Source organism: Fukomys damarensis, unplaced genomic scaffold, assembly GCF_012274545.1.
Source record: "Fukomys damarensis isolate Sample0158 unplaced genomic scaffold, DMR_v1.0_HiC HiC_scaffold_23, whole genome shotgun sequence".
Classification (NCBI taxonomy): domain Eukaryota; kingdom Metazoa; phylum Chordata; class Mammalia; order Rodentia; family Bathyergidae; genus Fukomys; species Fukomys damarensis.
In genome coordinates, this window is record NW_022900935.1 from 12,203,362 (window position 1) to 12,222,159 (window position 18,798).

The 18,798-nt window shown below is 35.3% G+C and overlaps 1 protein-coding gene across 2 annotated transcripts in view; it reads right to left on the minus strand.

Moving 5' to 3' along the window:
• Positions 1-18,798, minus strand: part of LOC104876987 (protein argonaute-3) — a 123,018-nt gene that overhangs the window by 85,339 nt on the left and 18,881 nt on the right. For both annotated transcript variants that reach the window (XM_033767844.1, XM_010645256.2), the window contains exon 2: positions 14,390-14,561. In XM_033767844.1, coding sequence (XP_033623735.1) covers positions 14,390-14,535 — 146 coding nt within the window. In that variant the 5' untranslated portion in view covers positions 14,536-14,561. The remainder of the gene's footprint in view (positions 1-14,389; positions 14,562-18,798) is intronic.

Consider the following 18,798-nt stretch of genomic DNA (forward strand, 5'->3'; position numbering starts at 1 on the left):
TTCCCTGGACCCCAGGCAAGATCTGGCATATCAAGCTTTGCTTTCTACTATTTGCTAGCCTGATGGGTATAAACTAAAAGCTTGTTTAGATTTTTCTTATTACTAATGAATGTGAGCATCCCTGCATGTGCTTGTGTTTTCTCTTTTGCACAATTTCCTATTTCCTTAGCATTTTACTAACTGGGGATCCAGACTTAATGAATTGAAAGTGTTCCATTTATACTCTAGAATTAACTCAGAGACAGGTTTAGTTATTGTAAGTATATGTTCCCACAATGTTAGCTGTATACAATGTGCATTTATTTGTAGAACTGAAACTAATAATTTGGTATCATCAAATAAATCTTTTTTAATCTTATCCTTTCATACTTTTGAGGTGCTGTTTAAGAAATATTTCCTAACATTAAGTATTCCTTATCAGAAATGCTTAGAACCAGAAATTCTCGAACCTCTGCATATACATTATGAGGTATTTTGGGGGATGGAACCTAAGTTTAAATATAAGATTAATTTATATTTCATATACATATAGCCTGAAGGTAACTTTATATAATATTAGTAATTTTGTGCATAAAACTAAGTTTTATGGCATAGAATTTTCCACTGCGGTATCATGTTGGTGTAAAAAAGTTTTGGATTCTGGAATATTTTGAACTTTGGATTTTCAAATTATGGATGCTCACCCGGTAGTAAATCACACAATTAACTTATGCTTCGTTGACTTTAGCTATATTATTTGGGGCATTAATTCATTTGAGGTTTTTATTTGTAAACAGTAAACACTCAACTTTATTTTTCTCTACATAGTTAGCCAATCTTTCCACATCATTTACTACAGTCAATATTTAACCAATTAATTTGTAATAGCAATTTTATTAAAATTTCATATATAAACCAAGCTGGCTATATGTTCTCCATATTGTTCCAGTGGTCTATTTTCTTGTTCTTGTGACAGGACCATGTTTTCATTATTAATAGGATGTTTCATTATATTGTAATATGGACCAAGGCAAGTTCTCTCACTTTTCCTAAGCTAACTTGAACATTCATGAAAACATATTTTCCACCCTAGAAAACTGTCAATATCAACAAGGAAAGAAAACCTATCTAGTACACCAACATAAAGCAAATAAGTATCTATTAGTTAAGAAATCCCCAAATAACACCGAGGTATGACTAATATGCTAAAAACATACAAAAATGTGTTTTTTGTTGTTTTTTTTGGTACCGGAGATCGAACTAGAGTCCTTGCGCTTGCGAGGCAGGGAGCAGAACCACTGAGCTAAATCCCCGACCCCATAAATGTGTTAAAAGCCATGATGAACTACATCAATAAACTAAATGAAGAAACATGATAAGAACAACTGTTATATCTAAACACTTATGTTAGAAAACTTCAATTGCAATCATTAACACCCGAGAGGCTCCCAAGTTATCCAATTCTCCTGCAGAAAGAGGCTTTAGACAGATACAAGTCCAAAATGGGCTAATAGTGTCATGGGGCTTCCTCCAAATTAAAGAACTCGGGTTGCATATATTTAATTAAGGTAGCTCTTAAATAATAACCCAAATAATAAGGCAGGCAACTACCTATCATATATTACACAGGTCATTTCATATTTTGAAGTATTCTGCTCAATTTGGGAAAGATGAAGACCATAAACACTGAAGGTAGTAATCCTGATAGTAATTCATGTAATACAAGTAAAAATAAATCAAACTAAGGACTTTTAGTCTGAAATAAGAATGACTCAAAGAAAATTAAAGAAGACTTTGGCTATTTTGATGGATTATCATGTGAAAAAGTAATTAGAAATATACCTTGTAGCCAGGTGTGGTGATGCACTCCTATAATCCCAGCACTCAGGAGGCTGAGGCAGGAGGATCACAGTGAGTTCAAGACCAGGCCAGGCTACATAATGAGTTCCAGGTCAGTCTCAAGTACATAGTGAGACCCTGTCTCAAAAAAAACAATAAATAGATAAATAATAAATAAATAAATGAACGAACGAAATCCACCTTGTATAGGAAGACAGAACTGGGAGCTACATTTTGGAACAAAAATTTATACAATTTTCTAACCACCATGCTTATTCAAAAGTGGATTTTACTATCTTATGAAACATCTGAGTTCAACCTTGCTTTGCAATCCCTACAGCAAAATTTAATTATGAGAATTAAACAATGAGACACTATAGGTTTTATTATGACATGAGATAAACTGCTTCCAGAATAATTAAACTGGTATTTGATCATTCATTTCAGAGCCTCAATGCTATAGTATACTGGACAAGGTTTTGTTTTTTTGGTACCTAATCAAACTCAGGACCTTGCACTTATGAGGCAGGCACAGTACCACCGAGCTAAATCCCTGGCCCTACTGGGTGATTTTAATCTTCAATTTAAAGTCCATAACAAGGCTAGGGGTGTGGCTCAATGGTCCAGCATACACATAACAAATGTGATGCTCAATCCCCAGCACCTAAGTAAATGTATGTATATTTGTACTGGGGATCTTACTCCCATACTTGTGCTTGCAAGGCAGGCTGCAGAACCACTGAGTTAAATACCCTGCTGTATGTATGTTCGCAGCTGCCAAAACCTATACTACAAAGGAATCAACTTTCATGAAGATCAACAGTATGTCTCTCCAGTCGACCCTCACTAATATGATAGCTAATTGATACATTTTGAGTTTTGGTGTGTAGAGTTATAAAATGATAAATTCAAGGACTGCAAATTCTCATTTCTTATCTCAAAAACTATTATGGCAAAAAGTAGTTTATTAAAATGTTCCACATGCATGCATATGGAACTCTCTACAACAGTAATGTATTCAGTCATCTAGTAGGCTATAGCAGCAAACTAGTACTACTGTTTTTATGAAGAAAATTTGAATTAGGAAACTGAGAAACCTTTAAGACTTTTAAAACATAAAGGTAATACTAATACTGGAGAAGACATAGGCATGTTTTTATTTTTGGGAGGGGGTACTGGGAATCGAACTCAGGACCTTGCACTTGCCAAAGAGGCACAGTGCCACTGATCTAAATTTCCAGCCCCTAGACATGAGTTCTATTCTGCTCTAAAAAAATTTTTTTGGCATAGTGGATACTGAGGATCAAACCCTGAGCCTTTGCACTCCCAGCTACTTGGGAGGCTGAGACAGAAAGACAAGTTCAGGGTAACCTGGGTGAAATACTGTAACAAAATTTTTAAAAATACAGCCGGGGATTTAGCTCAGCGGTTCTGCTCGCGCAAGGTCCCTAGTTTGATCCCTGGTACCCACCCACCCCCCGGCCCAATACAAAAGGCTGGGGAAGTAGTTCAGTGGTGGCGTCTTTGCCTAGCATGATCAGCATAGTTCTGAGTGTGGCTGAGGGAATTTGCGAAGACACAAGACCCACCCTAAAATGGTTAGTCACCTGAGTGATATAAAGGAGAAACAGAAGGAAGGACAGCTTCTGCTTTTTCAGAGGAGCACTAGTCTTCGCCCAAGGTGAGGCCATTTTCTTCAGCCTTTCAGTGCGTACTCTTTCAGCTTTCTGGAGCAGACCCTTTAGCCTGATACACACACACACTGGACACTGCAGTGAGCCCCAAGTCTTTGACTGGATGCTCTGGATCTCCAGTGTGCAGACACAGCACATTTAGCATTCTCCCACATCTGACTCTGTGGGCAGCCATTGTAAGCCAATCTTGAAAATTCTTATGTATTTTTATATCTTGCATTAAATGTTTCTTTAGTAAGCACTGACTGATACTGTCACTACAGTGTAGACAGAAAAGACAAAGATTGATAATGTATAACAAAATGCCAAAATCATCCAGAGGTTTATAAAACAAAAAACTGCTGGCAATCTTTCTGTGTATTGTGCTAGCCTCTAATTTATACTGAAAATTCCGTGGTAAATACTGTTAGCAGAGAGGGAAGAAGCATGGTGATGAATATATCTATAATCCCAGGACTATGAGAGATTGAGGCAGGAGGATTGCCAAGTTTAGGCCCAGTCCAGGCAACCTAATGACTTAGTAAAACCTTGTCTCGAAATAAAAAATGAAGCTGGGCCTGGTGGTGCACGCCTGTAATCCCACCACTCAGGAGGGTGAGGCAGGAGGATCACTCTGAGTTTGAGACCAGCCTGGGCTACATAGTGAGTTCCAGGTGAGTCTCAAGTACATAGTGGGGCCCTGTCTCAAAAAATGAAGGAAGGAAGGAAGGAAAGAAAGAAGGAAAGAAAGAAAAGGAAGAAAGGAAGGAAGGAAAAGGAAAGGAAAAAGGAAGAAAGAAAAAGAAGGAAGGAAAGGAAAGAAGGAAGGAGGGAGGGAGGGAAAAGTAGCTCAGTGCAAAGGCCTTGGGTTTAATCTCCAGTATCATTAAAAAAGAGAGAGAGAGAGAAAGACAATGAATACTTTTATATCCAGATGAAGTTTCACAGATGAAAGGGACTGTACTACAGATTCATTTTTTGTTGTTGCTGGAGCTTGAACCCAGGGCCTTGCAAATGTTAATCATTAGCTCTATGACTGAGCTATAGCTCTATAACCCAAGTCCCTAGACTAATTTTCTTTCTTTTGGGGTGGGGGGTACCAGGGATCAAACATGGGTCCTTGTGCTCACGAGGCAGGCGGCGGAAACACTGAGCTAAATCCCCAGCCTACTTTCTTTCTTTTTTTTTTTTTTAAATTAAAAAAAAATTTTGAGTGTTCCTGCTACCTCACTAATTTGCCCGGGATGGGCTCAAGCTTATGGTCATCCTGCCTCAGACTCTCAGAGTGCTGGAATTACAGGCATGTTACACTATCCCTGGCCCCTATATCAAATTTTTAATAGTTAACAATACAACCTGTAGTATACCAGAGTATTTAAATATAAGCTATCATTGTAGTCATTTCACATGTGAATTCTTTTTTTCAACTAGATTATAAATTTCACTTTGTGTTAACTCTTATAATCTTGTATAAGCACACCAATTTTTGGTACTGTGGTCACAAATACCCAACAGGTGATGATTTCAGGTTGAGGAAAAAACCTCAATCTGTTTTACACTAACAAACCTTCTATAGAATGCTCTTCAGGTCAGTGTCATCTTAACAGCCAGATGTAATGGCCTCTTTGCAGTGTTTATACTCCCCATTTATATTTATCATCTGCCACTGTGATCAAACCTTGATTCTTGAAAATTACTGTCTGGCCTTGTTTTTCTGAAATAGCTTCTCCTCTATTCTGGTTCTCCTGCCTTTCTAATTCCCATGTTTCCCAAACCAGAAATCATAGTATCCAGAGATGATTATCAGTCCTCTTATCTTTATACATTCTAGTTTTTAACTCTCACCTCCATACTGACAAGCCTCAAATCTCAGTCTTCATTTTGACTTACCTCCCGAGTACCTGGCACTAATTTTCAACAATATTTTATTTATTTGTCCATTCATTTATTTTGAGACAAGGTTTTTGGTTATTTGAGATAGGGTCTTGCTATGTTCAGGGTAGCCTCAAACTTGTGGCGATCCTCCTGCCTCAGCCTCTCAAGTCCTAGGATTACAAGCACGTATCACCAGACTTGCCACCCAATAATATACTGAACTGTTCCATTTTGATTTTTTTTTTGCAACTCAACCTCTAAACATCAAAAAGAATATTTAAAAAACTAGTCTTTCTGTCAAAACCATCAATAATGCATAAGCTAGGAATTATAAAGACATTTGTGTTTCTACCTTTTCCCTATGCACCTAAATTGTTCATTCTTTTTCTATATATTACATCTAGGACTGGGAATTTGGCTCAGTGGCAGAGTACTTGCCCAACAAGAATAAGGCTCTGAGATCTATTCCTGGCACTGCCAAGAAAAGAAAGAAAAACTGCATCTATGTCTTCCCTTCATCACTACTGTTGCTGCTCTTAGAACTCATTACTACTTTTTTTTTGTACCGGAGATTGAACTCAGTATCTCATGCTTGCCACTTGAGCTAAATCCCCACCCCTAAACTCATTACTTCTAATACAGAAAAATATGCATAAGAAATGCTAGGGAATATTTATATTTACTTTTCATCTAGCATTGAGAAATTAAGACTTTCACATGCTCATTAATATGGACTTACACTATGCCCTCCCTTAGTCCTTATCGGTCAGTCAGGTATATACATGGCACACCAGAAACCCAGATAGAGTAACAGGATTTCTGCAACATCCAAGAGCCAACAGTGACACTCAGGGTGAAGAGCACTTGCCAACAACGTACAGGGCCCTAGCTCTGATCCTCAGCAAGAAGAAAAAACAAAACAAAACAAAAAAAACCTAACAGTAACTTTAGAATTTGCTTATTCATTCATTTTCAACATGTTATAACTTATTATAGTTCAAGTGAGTGGCACATAGTCAATCAAGTTTTGCTACCATTAATCTGAAAATTTTAAATAATTTAATATATCTTAAAATATTTTATTTAAAAATTTTATTTGGGGGCTGGGGGTTTATTTAGCTCAGTGGCACCATGCTTGCCTTGCAATTGCAAGGTCCTGAGTTCTATTCCCAGTACAAAAAAAAAAAAAATTTTTTAGCTTTAATTTGTCTATAGTTACATAATATATTAGAACAGTAGTACACATCTAAATTGTAACTTTTAAAATGTGTGCATATGTTTATACATTTACTGTTGATTACAAGGTCAAAAAGAATTTAGTTAATGGGGATACGTGACCATTGCTTTGAAAATGTAAACTACTAAAGCAACTTTCCAAATTTTCTCCAGCCTGCAGTTTTTCTCATCTAGCCTTCATTTTCCACATGCCATCACTCATGATTTAAATACAGATGTTGCTTATTTGCTTCTAAGCTTTTAATAATTCTCCACAATTTCAGGAGAGGCTTAAGATCCCTCATAACCTACTCCCTAGTTAATTTTTCATACTCACCTGCAGGTATTCTATTAACACTGGCCAATTTCTGTTACATACACGTCATAACTTTGCTCAAGCTCTCTATACGTATTCTTTTTCCCTGTCTACAGGACAACGATTCTGCCCAGAAATTGTGTCATGTACCCTACTCTTCTCCTTACCCAAAAGAAGCAATTATTACCCTTTCATCACAGTACATAATACACATCTCATAGAACTGATCACCCTATACAGATGATAACATCTTTAAAAGGTGTTATTTTTTTATCTAGATCGTCAGCTCCAGAGAGTAGTGTAGTATTTGTCACAAGAGGGGGAATGTGATAAATAGTTAATAGAAACAGAGAAGACCCAAAAGTGATCCTTATGTTTTAAAAATTTACTACAGAATTCAGAATTAAATTCCAGTCAGGTCTACATATCCTTTAAATTTAGCATCAGTAGTGTTATCTTTTGTACAACCATTTGGTAAATTAAGATAATTGGCTTACATCAACTTAATTTAACCTAAGAAAAAAACTAGAACAGACTAAAAGTAAATAAATCAAGGAATAATTATACAATGAAATATTGTTTAAAAGTTATTATAATTCAAATCTACACAGTGGACAGATATTAGTAATACCTATCACGCAGTCTCACATTTAAACATGTTTACTTGTAAAAATATCTTCAAATTAAAAAATATATATATATATATATATCTCTTCAAATTTCAGATGTATTATAGGAATACTAACCCAGAGTAATTTCTACTGAATATTGTTCAGTTGTTACTTAAAAAATTGAGATGTGAAATAGTTGCCATCTGATAGCTTCCTTATTCAATTGATTTATTAACAAAGAAAATAAAAGTTGTTTATTAGCTGACATATTTTGTACATATTTTCCCCACAATGTCTAAACACACCAACCTATCATTTTGATTTTCACTTGCAGTATTTTCTGAGGAATGTCTTCTGAATCATTTTAATCAGAAGGTGCCATCTGACCTTAAAGGCACAAGCATAAAAGCAAACAAGTTGGATAATATCAAAATTAAAAATGTTTGTTCTTCAAAGGAGACCATCAAGAAAATGAAAGGACAACAACATGTAGAAAGGAAGAATCTTAAATATATGAAAAGATATGAAGATTATTAGCTACTGAGAAAAATGCAAATCAAAATGATAGTAAAATACTGGACTACTTATTCATCAAAGTGGCAATAATAAGAAAAAGCATAATAAAAATATTGGTGAGGATATCGAGAGACTGGAATCCTCACACTCTGCTAGTGGGAATGTAAAATAGTACAACCACTTCAGAAGAATCCTAGTTTCCAAAAGGTTAAACACAAAGTTATGGTGTGAGTCTACTCTTACATATATACCCAAAAGAAATGAAAACATATCCACATAGAATCTTGTACAGGAATGTTCATAGCAGCTTTATTCACAGTAGCTCAAAAACGGAAACAACTGAAAACACTAACAGATGAATGAATGGATAAAATAATGTAGTATCCATTCAGTGGCCTACTCAGCAATAAAAAGAAATGAAGGTCAACACTGACACGTGCTACAACATAAATGAACAATGAAGACATTATGTAAAGAAAAAGAAGCCAGTGACAAAAAGCCACATATTGTATGACTCTATTTATATTAGAGGTCCAGAGGAGACAATCAACGGAGACAAAAGTACAGTAGTAGTTAGCAGGGTTATTGGGATGGAGGGAATAGTGATTGACTGCTAATAAATAAGGGTTTTATTAGGGGGGCGATACATTCTAAAATTAGATTGTGGTAAAGGATATACATCATCTCTGTGAATCTATTAAAAAACACTGGGTTTTATATTTTAAATAGGTTAATTATATGGTATGTGAACTATATATTAAGAACATTACCCAAAAGAAGTATGGCCCTCTTGGCATATCTCATATCTGAGGTTTCCATTTAAAAAGCCAAAATGATATCAATATAGATTTATTTTATCTTCTTAAATTCAATCAGTATTACATTACATTCATATGCAATAGGCACAAATATTAGGCATGGTTACTGATCATAATAGAATAGTGACAGCAGTAATAGTACAGTGACCATATAATAATTTGTAAAAGATAACTGAACCAAAACAGACCTCAACAATAATATACTACCATTTCAAGATTCCTTCAAATCTTCATTCAAGTTTAAAATGGACCTCATGGTATCTATAACTTTTGTACATGTATGTAATTCCACCATTTAATGATTTTTAATAAATACACAACAGTCTATTCAAGGTTTATTCCCATGTATGTTCAGTAGATGGACAAACTAGCATAAAATCTCAGTTACAGAACTTATATCCTATTTCACATTTCTAAAAATAGTTGGGTTTTTTTGTTGTTGTTATTACAATCATTTGCTTTAAAAAAAAGCCAAAAAGCTAATAATATCTGAAATCTGCTCTTTTACCAAATGCGCATTTTCAATCAAAATCATTTAATAGGCACTGGGCGTGCTGTAATCCCAGCATTTGGGAGGCTGAGGCAGGAGGATAGCTGTGAGTTCGAGACCAACCTGGGCTACACAGTGAGTTCCAGGGCAGTCTGAACGACATAGTAGTGAGACCCTGTCTCAAAAAAACCAAAAAAAAAAAAAATCATTTAGTAGGGAAAAGAAGGAAGGAGAGAAACCCCTTTCCCACAAAATAGGGGGTGAGGAAAGTGGGAGGAGGCAACAGACAAAAATTTGAAATCTAAATTTGTAAAAATAAATAAATAAATAAATTTGTAGAGAAGTTGACTCACAAAATGACTCATAAGCATTTCCTGGATATTTTGTCCAAAAAAATCTCTGACTAAAGTGGAAATGTGTTTGTTTAAAATACCTCATTCTACTATTATGATTAATGTCTTAGTGACAAATACTTGCTCATGGGGCATACGGACAAGGATAACAACCTCATACACATTGATTTAAGTATCAAAAACTTTAAGTAACTTAGAAGGTAATCATTATGGCATTATAGGAGGCAAAAATAAAAACCTTTACACTGATAAACAAAACAATCTGTTAGTTTTAACCAAAGTTAAATGAGATGTAACTAAGCTACTGCATTTTGATTTCTGTTTTGCTAGTGTTAAGAAGGAATTGTAAAGTTCTTTCTACTTCTAATTTGTAAAATTCCAGCTGTTGAAGCACAGGAACTAACCACCAATTTCAGCAAGGTCACTAATAGTTTTAACTGACTAATCATGTGGAAATATTGGAAAACTGAAGACAAAAGCAAGTCGGCTGAGAAAATAAATGGAGATGTTCACTTTAAATCAAAATATTATTAATAAGTACAGTTGGCCCTCCCACAAATTCAACAAAACTCAGAATGAATATATCTGAAAAAAATTTCAATATACTGAACATGTACAGGTTTTTTTCCCTTGTCATCATTTCCTTAAACAATACAACGTAAACTATTTATATAGTATATCCATTGCATTAGGTTTTATAAATAATTTAGAAAAAAAGTAACTCAGAGATGATTTAAACTGTATGTGGGGATGTATGAAGGATGTCTACAAATATAAAACCTAAGGGACGTGGGTATCTGAAGATTCTGGTTGGGGAAAGGTCCTTAAACCAATACCTGAACTTATCAAGCAAGGGATGACTACATAAAGCTGATATGCCTTTTTAACTTGGTATGGGAATAACTAGAACCTTTATTAGATATGACTTTCAATGACATGCCATTTTTAGAGTCCCATGGAAATCCTAGTTTCTATCAAAACCCAATTAACAAGGTCAAGTCCTTGGGTTCAATTCCCAGCATCAAAAATAAGCAAACAAACTCAAAATAAAAGGGGCTGGGGATGCAGCTCAATACGAAGGCACTGGATTAAATCCCTGTACCACCGAAATTTTTAAAAGTTACATGATAAAAAAAGTTTTACATGGAAACATCTAAGTTACTAAAAAAATTATTCATATAATATAATAAAGCAGGGCAAACTAAACAAAAACATAATTAGGGTTGTCAACAGGATCATAAGTTAAAAGACAGAATATATCATGCTAAGATATTACATATTATATATGTTCTCCCAAACTTAATCAATACATCGAGCATCTATATGTTAAATTCTATGCTATGCAACTGCATATGAACATATATAACACAAAAACATCAGCCCATAGACCTTATGAAGTAAGACTAGGGCACTGGGTCTATATCTAGGTCTACACAATCCTCTGTATATCCTGTTGTTTCCTGCCCTCTACTATCTACTATCACACCTTTCTCTGCATCTGTCTGTCTCTCTGACTTTCTCTGTGTGTCTCTGTATGAGTCTCTCTCTTTCAGTACTGGGGACTGAACCCAGGGTCTTTCAACTGAGCCATACCTCCAGCCCTTTTTAAATTTTGAGATAAGAGTCTTACTAAGTCAGCCAGGTAGGGCTCAAACTTGCCATCCTTCTGCCTCAGCCGCTTAGAGTGCTGGGGTTACAGGTGTGCACCACTACACCCAGTTCATATTCATCTCATTTTACCTTTATAAGCTTTTTATTCACTCTACTATTATATGCCAAGCACTGAGCTAAGATCAGGGCTATAAAGACAATGAAAAAGAACATTCCTTTTTATAAAAGGGTTATACAAACAACCAAAACTGACTAAAAACATCATAACAGAAATGAACACCAAGTACTAAAAAGACAGAATAACCTAACACCTGACTGCAGAGCTCAAAAGTTTGTCTTAAAATGTTGCAATTTTGTCAAGTGGACAAAGGACAAAGAGAACCTTTTTAAGTAAGTAGTAGAATACAGAAAGAAATTGGCTAGAGCAAAACTAAAAAAGATATTCTCTACTAGCTTTTGGATGTTATTCTATAGGCAATGGGAAGCTGATTAAATCTTTTTTTTTTTTTTGGTACCGGGGATTAAACTTGGGTCCTTGTGCTTGAGAGGCAGGCGGCGGAACCACTGAACTAAATCCCGGGCCCCTCTGATTAAATCTTTAAAGTAGGAGAATAGAGAGTAACATAATCAGATTGCTTGTTTAAAACAGAAAACAGAAAAAAAAAAAAAAAAGAAAGGGCTGGAGATGTAGCTCAGTGTAAAGGACTGGGGGAAAAAAGGAAGAAAAGATTAAAGAACTTCATAACCAATAAGAGGTAAAAGGAAATGAAAAGCCTATGTTGGGAATTTAGGTAAGAAAAAAATATACAGTTGAATGAACAAAGTACAGGGGTGCAATTGAAAAAGAGTTGCTTTGACTTTTTTTGCAGTACTTGAAAGGCATATTTAGATAGCAGTCCAAAGTTTAGGGTGGGGGAGGAGGCTGCAGTAGGGTTAGGAGTCATCTATTCAGCATGATAGCTTAGTACCTCTAGTTCTTCCCAACCCTTGTACTTTTTACTGCTGCTCCTCCTACACACACACACACACACACACACACACACACACACACACACGCACACACACACGCACACACACACACAAATTTACTACGGCTATCCAAATTTCTACTAATTGTTTTATCAACTGAAAGATTTATGAAAGATTTATGTAGGGGGCCGGCGATTTAGCTCAGTGGTTCCCTGGCCTGCCTTGCAAGCACAAGGACCCGAGTTCAATCCCCGGAACAAAAAAAAAATTTATGTAATTGTTTTAACATGTTATCACAAAATCTCTTAGTGTGAGATGGAGGGAGGAGGGAGTGGGGAACGGGGTAGAAAATTATTAAGATGTGCTGTGGGCCACTGTATTCACTTCTTACATGGCAGCCCACTCACACTGTAGGGTGGACTTCTCTTCCTACTTTTTTTTTTGGTAGCGGGGATTGAACTTGGGACCTTGTGCTGAGAGGCAGGCAGTGGAACCACTGAGCTAAATCCTTGGCCCTCTTCCTACTTTTAATTGGCCCAAGCTCTCTCTACAGAGCCTGTTTCTTTTCCTACCTTTAACAAAACTTTGCTACCATTTGCATTTGTCTTGACCAATTATTTGCTCTGGACAGAAAGAACCTAGAAACCTCTTCCAGAAGAAGACTCCAGGAAAAAAAAAAAATGTGGGGCTGAATATCTAGCTCAGCAGCACAGAACCTATCTCACAAGCACAAGGTCCTAAATTCAATTCCCGGTACAAAAAAAAAAAAAAGTGTTATGCATATGTACCAACTCTCCAGGGGAAATGTAATCATTATGCACTGCAAACATGTACCAATAACAATAAAAATTTAGTAAAAAGAAAATTTCAAATTAAAATATAAAAATAAAACAATGTAGATTAAAAAATCTCTTTAGTGCTCACTTTCAGGTATGACAGAATACTGATAATAAGGATTTCAAGTCCAAAAAAAATCAGATTTTGTTATTTCTTCTGTGTCTTACTACTTCTACTAAATTACAAATTTTGACAAACTATATGTCTTAAATTAAAGCTCTTTTTTTTTATTGGTACCGGGGATTGAACTCTGGTCCTTGAGCTTGCAAGGCAGGCCACCGAACCGCTAAGCTAAATCCCCAGCCCTAAAGCTCTTAATAATACTAAAAAAAGGCAAAAAAAAAAAAAAAAGCTGAGACAGTATAAACCAAAAGGCTAAATTAAATATCACTGTTTTCTAAATGTGTTTCTTTTAAAATCAGAATATACTTAGCACACACTACATCATAAATTCCTTTATAAAAAAAAAAAAAAAAAAAAAAAAAAAAAGCTGAGACAGTATAAACCAAAAGGCTAAATTAAATATCACTGTTTTCTAAATGTGTTTCTTTTAAAATCAGAATATACTTAGCACACACTACATCATAAATTCCTTTATAATCCCTGTATTGTCTAAGCTGCAATGAGGAATATAATGGCATTTGGGGAGGGCAGAGGAAGCAGAATAATAACCCTTTATATATCATCAATTCTTACTGCTATGGAAAAGCAAGATATAGAACAGAAAGCATTAAACAATGAGAATCACTATCTTAACCCACCATTGCTACCATCATCACCATCATCTGAAAAGGAACACTATGAAACTGATAAGTAACGGTGAAGTGGGGAGGAAAAAGAAAGCACACACATATTACCTCGCAGCAAATTTAAAAAGATATGTTCAGGATGCTCAGCCTGGTTTCAAAGCATTTTAAAAAAGCATATTTTTTAAAGCATTAAAAAAAATAAAATGACATTTTCTATCATCACAAAGAAAACATAACTCATTTACGATGGAATAATTTCAAGGATGTGTGCACATTTTTCTCACAATCACACCTTTGAAATACAATCAATTTCAAAACAAATTACCTGGTGCCAGGGATTCAGCTCAGTTGGTACCATGCCTGCTGTGCAAGCACAAGGTCCTAAGTTTGATTCCCATTACCAAAAAACCCACAAAAACCAAAAAATCTGGTGTTTTTGGTCAAACTGTTACATACTGTCATTGTTATTCAGATATATAACATAATTACCAAAGCAAACACAAATAGTAAAAGATCTCCACAGCTTCCTGATTCTTACCTGTTCACTCTCCTAGGACACTTGTCTGGTTTAATGTCCACCTCATAGAGGTAGACATCAATCTTTGGGATTTCAACTTGAAAACAGTTAGCCAACAGTTTAATGGGTTTGCCCATGGTGCCATAGCCAGGTCTTCTGGGCACCATGAGTAGGGGCTGGGCCCCAACAGGTCCTGCCACAGAGAAGGAAAAAAAAGACTGTTACAAGCTGCATCTGATAATCTTGTGAACCAGAGTACATTAGAATTATAAGTATAGCTAATAATGGTTAAAGCTTAGTGTGGAATGTGGTATCATTCCTAATAATTCAACTTCCTTCACATCAATTTTTTCTTTTTGTAAAAAACAAACAAGTGCTGGGCATGGCGGCCCATATCTGTAATCCCAGCACTCAGGTGGCTGAGAAAGGAGGATCACTTCAAGTTGGAGACCAGTGTAGCTATATGGCAAGTTCAAGGCCAGCCTGAACTACAAACTGAGACCCTGTCTCAAAAAAACAAAGAAAAACAAAGAAAAAACACACACCAAAAACAAGCAAGCAACTTTGTTCTGGAAGGGTAGAGAAAAGGGGTGAAGGAACCTTGATGAGCATAAGCACAAATCAGACTCAAACTGTATTAAGTAAACACAAAGTAAATGAAAAGAAAAGAAAGAAAAAAAGAGCAAAGCTTGACAAAACAAAAGCAATATATAATCATATAATTAAAAGATCAAAAAGCACAAAATTGGGCCGGGGATCTAGCTTAGTGGTGCCCCTGACTGCCTTGGAAGCACAACAATCTGAGTTCAATCCCAGCACAAAATTATTTGAAAAGATATATAAAATTGGTAAGTCCCAGATAACACTTTTTTTTTTCTTCCCAGTACTTAGGATCAAACCCAGGACTTCCACAGCCTAGGCAAGCACTATACAACTGTTGCCTACATCCACAAACTTTTTTATTTTTTAATTTTGCAAAAACATCTTACTAAATTGTCCAGGATGTCCTCAAATTTGCTATCTTCCTGCCTCAGTCTCCTGAGAAGCAGGGAATATGGGTGGGTGCCACCAGGTCTAGAGAGGTAACATTGATTTTTTTTTTTAAAGGAGTAAAAGGACTTAACTAACCAATATCAGAAGTGGGAAAAAAAAGTGATATCTGCTGGAGATCCTTAAGACATAATATTGTACTAATAAATTTGACAATATGGTGAAACAAATTCCTAGAGAAATGTACTGACAAACAAAAGTATATAAATCCTACAAAATACTCTTATTAGTGGGAATGTAAAATGCTACAGTCACTTTGGAAAATGGTGTGGTGGTTCCCCAAAAACTTAAAACAGGGGCTGGAGATTTAGCTCAGTGCCACTGCACCCACCTTGCAAGCACAAAGTCCTCAGTTCAATCCTCAGTACCAAAAAAAAAAAAAAAGATATTTGATCCTCTGTACAAAAAGAAAAAAACAGAGGTATTGGAGATTGATCTGCCCTGAGCTATAACCCTTGCCCTTCTTATTTATTTTTTTGGTACTGAAGTTCAAACTCAGGATCTTGTACTTACGAGGCAGGCACGGTGCCACTGTGCTAGATTACTAGCCCCTTATTTTTCATTCTGAGACAGGGTCTTGCTGAACTGCTCAGCTGGGCTCAACCTTGTGATCCTCCTGCATTAGCCTCCCAGGGAGCTGGGATTATAGGTGTGCACCACCATGCTCAGCTTTTTAAAATTCTTGACTGAATGTATTTTTTATTTTTAATAAATTTTAATGCTTAAAACATTACAGCTTTATTCAAAGTTCAAATAATAAATTCAGTTATTAAATAACATGAATAAATTAAAATTATATTTTTAAAATTCTTAAAAATAAAACATTATTGTGTTATACACCTATAAGCCCAACACACCACTCTGGGAAGTTGAGGCAGGAAGATCGTTAAATTTGAGCCCAGCTTAACTTGGCAATCCAAAAAAAAAAAAAAAAAAAAAAAAAAAAAAAAAAAAAAAAGGAGAAGATGTAGCTCAGTATGATGGCCCTGAGTTTAATCCCTAGGACACACACACAAAAGAAATAAATTAAAAACCTGAAAGGCTTATAACTCTTTGAAAACTATTAATAACTATTTCTACACATATAACAATAAACAAACAAAACCCCTGAAGATCCAGATGGCTTTACTAGAAAATTATACCAAACATTCAAGGAAAAATGTAATTCCAATCCTACACAAACCCTTCCAGAGAACAGAAAAAAAGTAAACATCCCCCAATTCATGATGCCAGAAAATACTCTGACACAGTACTAACACCTGGCAAAGCATTATGAAAAAGAAAATTCACAGGCCAATCTCATTCATGAACACACAAACAATATTCCTCACAAAATTTTAAATTAAATCCAGCAATATATCAAAAGCATATATTGGGAATAAAAGTTTTATTCAATGTGCATGAAAGGACATTAAAAGATTGCCTGAAATATTTGTTTTTAAATTTGCTTTCATATACCTCTAAAAAAATGTCTTCCAACAATAGAATTTTTCCTACTATCTTAACGGAAAGATTTTTCCTATTTTACAAGTAGGTAACAGTATAGAAATTCTAGACTAGGCTGTATGTTTGGTTCTGTCACACATATAACTCTTTGACAATCGCCAAATACTTATGTCCCTACATCTGTTTCCTGATCTACACAATGGGGATAATAACTGGCTTGCCTTTTTTTTTTTTTTTTTTTTTTTTTTTTTTTTTTTTTTTCTTTGTGTGTTTTGTTGTTTTTTTTTTGAGACAGGGTCTCACTATGTAGTTGAGACTGACCTGGAGCTCACTCTGTAGCCCGCGCTGGTCTCGAACTCACAGTGATCCTCCTGCCTCAGCCTCCCAAGTGCTGGGATTATAGGCGTGCACCACCATGCCTGGCCTAAGTGCTTTATATATATCATCCCATTTAATCTTGTTTTTGTTTGTTTTTTTTTTTTTGGCACCGAGGACTGAACTCAGGTGCTTGTGCTTTTGAGGCAGGAACCACTGAGCTAAATGAAATGTTTGCTAGAACTAGAGTAACAGCAACTAGAGGAGTGATGAAGTAAAAAATTATTTAGAAAGCAAAACAGGAGTTATTAATGTATTAAATTCAGGGAAAGAGATAAAAGAACTATAAAGCTTTTTTGGCCTGGGTAACTGAAAGATTGGAAGTATCACTTACTGAGCTAGGATTCAGGGATAGCAATCAGTTTGGAGAAGAAATCAAATGGATTTTTAGGACATGTTAAGTTTGAGGTGTCAGGTAGAAAGATGAACCTGGAGTTCACAGGAAAGGTCTAGTTATAGATGTAAATGTGGGTATTCTCAGCACACAAGTAATATTAAAAACCAATCAATAAGAGGAGATCACCCAGACAGAGGAAAGCATCAAAAGACTACTAAGTCCTGCAGCACCCCAAGATGTTTAGTGATTAAGGAGAGGAGGAGAAAATAACAAAGGAACCAGTCAAGTTAATAACCAACAAGGTTGGAAGAGGACCTGGAGAGTAGTACCTGAAAGATGAGGTGGAAAAACACTCTTTCAAGAAGAAAACTTAGTAAGATTCTGATGAAATGTCAAATAAAATGAAGATTTAGGAACTATATGATTTAGCAAAATTTCTGCTGGCTTTGATTAAAAACAATTTCATTGGAATAGCAGGGTTAAAATTCCTATTGGAGTAAATTCTAGAAGAACAGCTATTCAAAAAACTAGAAGAAAGCATTTTGAATGTCTTTAGCATAAATGATAAATGTTTGTGAGGAGACAGATATTTTAACGTAATTTTCACATTACATGATATACAAGTGTATGGAAACATCATATGGTCCTCACAAATATATGCAATTTTTAAATGTTTTTATGTAGCAGATAAAAAAATAAATTAAACCCTGGATTAGCTTAGTGGTGCTGCTGCCTGCAAGGTCCCAAGTTCAAGCCCCAGTACCAAAAAAATAAATAAAAATTTAAAGTAAATTTAAATTTTAAAAAATAGCCAGAATCTGATCAAGTCCTTAGGTCTACTGGCAGTTCATAGAAAATTCAGATGAATAAGCATTAAATTTCATAGTGAAGCTAAAACCAGCAAAACCCAGACAGGGAGAAACTCTAAAGAGATAACCATAAATTGTAGGGTGCGGGAGAGGAGAAATTTACAGATTAAAATATATCAATCTTAACTTACTTAAAAGATATTAATCAATCATAATGTGTAAAACTTATCTGGATCCTGACAAAAAATTAAAGAAGATCCCTAGAATTAATCTAGAGGACTGGGGTAGGTGGGAGATTATGTTAAAGTAGATGTGAAATAAGTTTGCTATAAAGACGTATTGTTATTATTATCCTGTTATTATACTATGTCTATAGTTTGTTTTGGATTTTTTTGGCACCGGGGATCGAACTC